Source organism: Berghia stephanieae, chromosome 7, assembly GCF_034508935.2.
Source record: "Berghia stephanieae isolate SIO BIC M18660-M18661 chromosome 7, UCSD_Bste_1.3, whole genome shotgun sequence".
Taxonomy (NCBI): Eukaryota; Metazoa; Mollusca; class Gastropoda; order Nudibranchia; family Aeolidiidae; genus Berghia; species Berghia stephanieae.
In genome coordinates this window covers 3,278,620-3,287,274 of record NC_088366.1, presented here as the reverse complement: position 1 = coordinate 3,287,274, position 8,655 = coordinate 3,278,620, and the positions used below count along the sequence as shown (strand labels likewise).

Here is an 8,655-nt window from a genome sequence, read left to right as displayed (position 1 = left end):
TTTTATCAAATAATTTATTATATATACCTATATATCATTCTCTACATCAAAGTCAACAAACAGATTTCATTATGTTGCAGATCTCATTATTCACTGTATTATTGTAAAGCGCTTTGAGCACGTTCAGTGGATATTGCGCAATATAAAATCTCCCCAAAAAATTCACAGCATAAAGTCTTATTTCCACTACATATTATGTAATTTACTTTTTTTTTTACTCAATTTCTTTTTCTCCTTATTCTTTTCCGAAGCCGATTTTCCTTGAATGCTTTCAATATTGTACTCTGGGATATTCAAGTTTATGGCCGCCTTATGACCTTCAACGACCTTCAGACTTGAGGATTTGACTGTCATGCCGGTGAAATTGTTCAGGAAAAACTTGTCTTTCTTCACAATGTGGAGGGCATGGGTGGCTGTCAGTTGGTCAAACTCCTTGTACGGCACACCCACCTCTGTCATCTTCACACCATTGACCTGTGTACAGAGAGAGAGAGAGAGAGAGAGAGAGAGAGAGAGAGAGAGAGAGAGAGAGAGAGAGAGAGAGAGAGAGAGAGAGACAAAATGAGTGATATCAGATTATATTTACACCTATTTCTATTCTCTCGGGGGGTCCCAATAGCTCAGTTGGTAGAGCACTTGCTTCACATGCAAATAGACTGAGATCGATCCTTGGTGTCGTCGAGATTTTATTCTGATCCCCTTGTCTACCCAGCAGTGAATGGTTAGCGGGGTCTGTTTGATCTGGCAGAAAGTACTATGCGATAGAGTAGCGTCCTAACCAAAGGGTGACAAGCAATTGCTATTGTCAATTTCACGCTAAAGAAACTGGGATAAACTCCGGCTCCATGGGCCTAATGGCTCTAAAGGAATACTTTAAAAAAAATAATTCTATTCTACTCGGGTTCCCCCCCCCCCCCCCCCCCCCCCCCCCCCCCCCCCCCCCCCCCTTTTTTTTTTACACACCAAATTTTATGTGTTGTTTAATATTCGAATCAATTTGACACAGCTTAGTTACTTAGCAAACGCTTCTTTTTGTTTACATTCCAAGATTTTTCTACACAGAAGACATGCAGAATTTTTCTCCATCATTGATCTGTTTTTTTTAGTAATGTATATATGTTTTCATTGTTTTTTTTGTTGTTGGCTGAAGAAGGGTTTTGAGCGCAAAACGTTCCATGCTTGGTATATCCTTCTTTAAAGTTGTTTTATACATTTTTGCTTAAGTATTACTTTTTACAGTCCACAGAATTTTTGTCTGAACATAATATATCTTCTTTGATTTCGTGTATTAGCGTATGTGACATTTTATATCATCAAAAAAGTATTGAAACTGTGCATGGCATGTGGTGTGTTTGTGCGGATATGTGGTCTTTTGGTATGACACTCGATTTCGGATCGGAAGGTCCTGGGTTCTAGCCTCGCTCAGCGCATAGTTGAGTCCTTGGAAAAGGCTCTTTAAACACATTCTCTCTCCGTACTTGGGTGTAAAATGAGTACCTGGCCGTCAACAGCGTTGTCTCTGTCGGAAAAAAATTGTAATATTGCCTGACAGGCCTTATGTGTCATTCTGATTGTTACGTATTGCTGTTGGTCTGGGACCCCTTGTAAACTGCTTTAAGCAGATTTAGTGGAAATTGTGCTATATAAAAGCTCTAGTTTTTTTTTGTTTTTTTTTTTTGCTGTTACAAGATTAGACAGCCTTCCCCTGAGCAGCTAACACCATGGTAGAATGTGACAAGGGAGTCAAAGACATCATCACACTTACAACTTGGTGAAAACAGTCAGACCTTATGGCCAGATCAATAAGGATTTTGAAAGAAATCCAGTCTCGCTGTTGGACGCTTCAAATTATGAGCAACACAAATACAACAAACTTGAATGAAAAATATACAACAATAACAACGCCCCCCCCCCCCCCCCCCCCAAAAAAAAAAAAAAAAAAAAAAAAAAAATTAAACAACTAAAAAACCCCAACAAATAATGAAACAAAAAACAAAAACAAAACAAAATAACACAATTAAAAAACCTAATTTGTATTTATCCAAATCAGGAAGACCTAAATCAGATTCAAATAAAAAACAAGCTATCATAAAACATTTGTAAACCCATATTCAACCAAATTCCTACCATGGGTCCCTGCTACTTTGTTGTATCCGGATTGTACTGTATTCACTCTGTCACGTTCTCATGAATGGGGAATCTGACAAATTCATTAGATTGTCATTTACATTGGATGAATAAGAGTTAAGACAATTCCTACCATTACCAGACATAACTTATTTCACAAACATTTTGCCATTACAACGTCATTGAAAGAATAAATTCCATATACAGGCGCCATTTTAATATATAAATTAATAAATTTACTTAGTTTCTCACCTTGAATTAGTTTTATTATCCAAAGAAAGAAACAAATTGACTTCTATCAAGTCACTAAAATGACGAGATTTCATAATTTTCATGGTTTAAACATTTTCAATCGGATCAACTGTTGAGCGGCCATCTTGGTTAGTTATTAGTCCCTGACAGTCCAATCGTAACAAAACAAGGAATCTAGTTGCAGATGCAAAAATTATCTGTTTAATATTAGTTTTATCAGTCCATTTTCTTTCTTTGCTTAAATAAAACTGTAATTTGAATTCCAGGTGAGCAATTCAGTATATTTACTACTAGTCATTGAAGTGGTGCCTGTATATGGAATTTCTCCCCATTTCCTCGTTACCTGTAATGTGAGCGGCATCAAAAAGTCTTCATCTAAAGCAGGCCAGGTCTGGGCCAAGACACTTTTGTCCTGTCAATGGATGGAACAAAATAACGAGAGAAAGTTAAATCATTTGTGCAGCTATGTGGTCTTGTGGTATGACACTCGCTTTCGGATCAGACGGTCCTGGGTTCGAGGCTCGCTCAGCGCATAACTGAGTCCTTGGAAAAGGCTCTTTACTCACATTCTCTCACCGTACTCAGGTGTAAAATGAGCACCTGGCTGTTAACAGCGTTGTCTCTGTCCGAAAAAATTATAATATTGCCTTACAGGCGTCATGTCTTATCCTAAATGTTAAATGTTGCTGTTGGACAGGGACCCCTTGTAAAGCACTTTGAGCACGTTTAGTGGATATTGCTCTATATAAAAGCTCTTTTTAAAAAAAAAAATCATAAAGTAACATTACACATATGTTACAGTGAATGCCGTCATCAGTCTGATGGTGAAAAGGTTTGAACTGAGATATTGCCAAGTTTAGTTAGAAGGTCAATTTTTAACAAAAATGAGTTCTTGTCATAAATGATTAAATCAACCCTTTTTGTACATCTTCAGGAAATATCAAAGCTTCTAAATATTTTTTACAGCTAGTCATGTTGAAAAAGTATGAAATTTGAGAAAAGTTGCTGGATACTTTTCCCATACATCTGACCATAACTTCATGAAAAATCACCCGATTTATTTCATATAAAGATTAAAATGCTCTAGGGAGCATATTATTTCAGAAAATGCAAAACAATGCAAATCTTCACCCTCTGACTGATTGATGTGTGTGGTCATTTCCTCCAAATGGGCCAATCATTTCGATGGTGTCAATTGATTTCATAGCCACAGACAGGAGACTTGTGCCCAGATTTTTGTTATTTTATGAAGTAGAAAAAATGTGAACTCTTACTGAGCTTAATTAATTCTATACTGTAATATCTCTGTGTTCAGTTTAACCTTAAATGTTACTTTCCATCATCTGGTTTACCCTGACATAAATACTCATTGAATGGGTGGGTCACATATTATCATGACCATGAAAAAAATAAAACTCAAACCCCCCCCCAAAAAAAAAGCAAAAAAAAAAACAAAAAACCAGAAGCAGTGTATACAAAATAGAAACATGAATGAAGCAAGAATCGATGACACAGGCGTTATAAAAGTGATATTTTCTATAATTTAATGTATCAAATCTAATGTTTTTTACCAAAACATCTTGAATGATGATAATGATGATGATGATGATGATGATGATGATGTGATGATGATGACGACGATGATGTCTAGAATATCCATTGATGTTGGGAGTTTCGATACAGAAAAAAGACTGACAAGCACACGAGATCCAGGATTCGTTTTATCATTTTCTGGCCACCGTCTTACCAGCAATTATTGAAAAGCTGGGTCTGTTCAAATTGGCTAAACACACTTTGAAATAAGCTAGAGTTCTAGTTCTAATCAAGGGGCTACAAAGCTCGTCATGTCTTATGGCCCTAAGGGATTACTTACCCATTGATGAGTGTCGTGTTTAGCCACCTCCTTCAGGCCTAGCCAGAGCTCCGAGGCAAAGTGTGGAGCCATTGGGCTCACCATGACTAGGAGGTCACACAGGCATCGCTCGTAAGCTGTGCTTGACACAGACACATCCTCTGGTACTTGCTGTGTGGAAAAGAGGGGAAATAATCGGAGCGATTATTTGGGCAATTATTGCCAGAAAAATGTCTTAGAATTATTTGTGAAATATTGACATAGTAAACACTTCTCAAAAATTGGGTGTATTTGGTGTTATCACATTTAATGGGCAGAGAGAAAGAGGATAAAAATTATAAAAGCAAAAACCATGAAATAATAGTGCTCAACTTTTTGATAAAAGGAGCTATTTATTTATAAACATTTCAAGTATAATTATTATTGTTTAACTTCTACAGTACTGTTTCATGTCTATGACAATCTACGGGAAGTGTGTGTAAATAGGGGGGGGGGGGGGGGGGAACAATCGCGCCATCCCCTGGGATCCCCTGTTGCAATCCCTTTGAACGGGAAGCAAGTGCTCTATCAACAAAGCTATCAAGACCACATTGTGCTCTGCTGTGCACACTCACTAATCGTTGAATCGATCCCAATTTGAAACAGTTACAAAATCACCCGACAGCGCAGTCAAATCCCTAGTGGACACCAAGGTATACAAAACTCATCTATGACCCTATGACCCCTGCCTCTAATCAGTGTCATGACAGTCTCTATCTGATTCAGGTCATGGAATTTTTAAAGTTGAAAACTGTTAAAATAAAGAAATTTTAGACTTCATAAATTTCACAAGCTGCATTCAATCTTCTCAATGAGGCTGATATGTTCAAATATAATTTCATAATTTAGATCTTAAAGTCAGTTTTCAGTAGCTAGTTCATCCCGATATAATACCACAGTGATATGGTGGCTCACACATTTGTTTCATGTCATCAACTCACCAATAACCACGTCACGAGAGACTGGAGTCTGGAAATGGCAGAGTTGATGTTGAATGTTCTGTCAAACTGGAAGTTTACCTGGGGGAAAATACAAGTTAAAAAATTCCATTTCAATTTGAGAGGATTGAGGCAGCTCTGTCGTCTATCTGGAATTTAGTAATGTATTTATGTCTTTATTGTTCTTTGTTGTTGGCTGAAGAAGGGTTTTGAGCCCGAAAGTTCCGTGGTTTTTGGTATTTTGTTCTTTTTTTGATGCTGTTATATTTATTTTTGTTTATTACTTGTTACAGTCCACAGCTTCTGGCAGCCTGGTATCACTAATACTGGTATTGAACCCCCGCTGAGATGAAATTGTTATTGAGACTATAAAAAAATGTGGCATTGAATGGATTTGAACCCACATCGTCATGTGACAGACATTCTCAGAAAGTTGTCTACTCTATCCAATTAGGCCTCACTATCCACATATGAGTAGCATGAAATTAAAAAAAAAAGAGATATTGGATAACACTTGTATTTGTATCTAAACACCAATGTGACATGTTGAATAGTAAACTTATGTAATTTTGTTCTTCATATTGCTTATAAAAATGGACAGGGGGTCGCGTGGCTCAGCAGTACAGTTCTTGTTTGTATCCGAAAGGTACCGAGTTCGATCACCTGTCGCTGCGCTGTATGGCCTTGAGCAAGTCACCTCATCCTAGCTCAAATTGACATCTGGGTTATTCCAGTCTTCCCTTGGAACAGACCCTAGAGACAAATTTCCCCAATGGGAGGAATAAAGGGAATTTTCATTTTTATTTTTTATTTTTAAAAAATATATATATCGAGGCAGCTGATTTTTTTTTTTTTTGGAATGTTTTTTTTTGTTTGTTGTATTTTTCTTTCTGCTTTGTCTGCCACTGTTTCATAAACATTTTTTTTCAGATTTTTACAATAAGTCAAGTAAATCATTAATAAATTGTGTCCATACGTTATTAATGATGTGATTTCTGGTATTCTTTCATAAATAAATTGTATCCATACGTTATTAATGATGTGATTTCTGGTATTCTTTCATAAATAAATTGTATCCATACGTTATTAATGATGTGATTTCTGGTATTCTTTCATAAATAAATTGTATCCATACATTATTAATGATGTGATTTCTGGTATTCTTTCATAAATAAATTGTATCCATACGTTATTAATGATGTGATTTCTGGTATTCTTTCATAAATAAATTGTATCCATATGTTATTAATGATGTGATTTCTGGTATTCTTTCATAAATAAATTGTGTCCATACGTTATTAATGATGTGATTTCTGGTATTCTTTCATAAATAAATTATATCCATACGTTATTAATGATGTGATTTCTGGTATTCTTAATCTTCTCCTCCCACTCCTTGTGCATGTCACTGTCATCAACATCCTGTATGGATCTATGTGTGTTCATCTTCATGGCCAGTTCTCTTTGTCTACTGACTAGAGACCAAATACGTCCCTGCCAGCTGAGGACTCCCTTGAACGCTTGAGGGGAGAAAAAAGTGTTATATAGTTGACATGGATAACAATGTGAAATTGAATGTAAGCTTCAATTTAATATACAAATACAGATAAAATGGATGTTTCAGGTTTCCCCTTTATCAACAAAACAGGATGAATGAAACACTTCAGACGAATGAGATAATGTGGTAGTGGCATTGTTAAGATGAATAAACAAAAAAATAGGAATGTTTTTTATTTATTTTTATGTTTTGTTGATAAAGGGGAAACCTGAAACGTCCATTTTATCTGTTTTCGTAGATTAAATTGAAGCCTACATTCAATTTCATATTGTTATTTATTTCTTTGAGCTTCGAGCAGCAACAATTACATTATAGTTGACCTGTAACTGGCAGTTGAAAAAAACTGTTTGAAAAAGTTTTATGGATCGTACGACAATTATTTTGTACGACAATTATGTTGTAAGTCAAAATGCTTACATAAAGTGCAAAATCATGATTAACCAGTTCACTGCTGCATTCTGGAAAAATATGTATTTAAAAAGTTTGGCCAGAAAACTCATTCTTCAAATATCGATCGATTTATACGTCTCTCATCTTGGCAAAAACTCTCAAACCTATGACTTCGATAGATGGTGCCATTGTCATCGGTAAAACCCAGAAATTACTAATTTTCCAATTTTATCAAGCTCAAAATAAATTATTTATCTGGTAGTGGATTGAGATTTACTTTTAGCCTCTGCAGTTTCCATGTTAAATATAGACATAAATGTTCTCAATGATGACAGTTGAAAAACTAAAAAGTAAAACCATTAAAAAAAATTGAAATTAGCTCAGATGCTGAAAATTTACAGGCCTGAAAAAAAAATAATTCCCATCCTTCCAAACTTTATTACCAATAGCTGTATTAAATAGAACACATCTCACCAGAATTACACCACTGTCTGTCTGACTGGGGTGCCACGTTAGACAACATACACAAACGTGTTGAGTCCACCCCAAACTCGGACAACACATCCTGCGTAGAAAACAAAGAATACGAATGATATAGGTGACCTACCCTTTCAACCTGGTAACATATTTTGGAACATCAGACAACCAGAAATCAATTTGTACATCAAATATGTAATTTGAGTTTAAAATAAAAAAAATTGAGCTTTTATATAGAGCAAGATCCACTAAACATGCTCAAAGCGCTTTACATGGGTTTCTAAGCAACAGCAACAATTAACATGAAGGACGTGGCACATGTTAGCCAAAATAATTACAATTATTTTCGGACAGAGATAAAGCTGTTAATGGCCAGGTACTCATTACACACCTGAGTATGCTGAGAGAATGTGAGAAGAGAGCCTTTTCCAAACACTCAACTATGAGCCTCTCAGAGCGGGACTCAAACCAGGACCACATAGCTGCAGTTTAAATTGATATAAATGAATCTAACAAGAAATAAAGTGAGTAGAAAAGTGCCAGAAGACAACAGAGAATAAAAACTTCGCGGCGGTGATGGAGGCTCGAACCCGCGACCTTACTGGTACGACAACTCCGCCTGGCCGGGGAGATCGTGACTCTACTGTATGAGCTATCCACAACATCGCGGTTTCAAGCCCCCAACGCCGCCGTGAAGTTTTTATTCTCTGTTGTCTTCTGGCACTTTCCTACTCACTCCATTATTTGTAGCAATGACTATCCCGCACAAATCTTTGGGCCTCTTTTTCGCTCACGAAGTGCCCGAATTCGCGTCAAAATATGGGACGAAGCCGTTTCGTATATGCTATTTTAAAAAATTAATTACGACTCTGTTTATCGATGAATATGACTGAAAGTTGGCACACAGTTAGAAAAAAGGTCATTTTAGATTATGTCAAGCGACAAAACTCGTGCGATTACCAGAAGACCGTTAAAAATAGATTTTTACTCTTTGGAGTAAAATATTTCTAAAGCTACCGGAC

The 8,655-nt window shown here is 36.3% G+C and overlaps 1 protein-coding gene across 5 annotated transcripts in view; it reads right to left on the bottom strand.

Moving 5' to 3' along the window:
- The window catches only part of LOC144976364 (putative leucine--tRNA ligase, mitochondrial), a 33,457-nt gene continuing 24,802 nt past the window's right edge, over nt 1–8,655 (bottom strand). For all 5 annotated transcript variants that reach the window (XM_078920618.1, XM_078920616.1, XM_078920617.1 and 2 more), the window contains exons 18-23: nt 7,631–7,721; nt 6,556–6,728; nt 5,212–5,289; nt 4,253–4,402; nt 2,723–2,791; nt 1–474 (exon numbers count right to left, since the gene is read on the bottom strand). In XM_078920618.1, the coding sequence (XP_078776744.1) occupies nt 187–474; nt 2,723–2,791; nt 4,253–4,402; nt 5,212–5,289; nt 6,556–6,728; nt 7,631–7,721 (849 nt within the window). In that variant the 3' untranslated portion in view covers nt 1–186. The remainder of the gene's footprint in view (nt 475–2,722; nt 2,792–4,252; nt 4,403–5,211; nt 5,290–6,555; nt 6,729–7,630; nt 7,722–8,655) is intronic.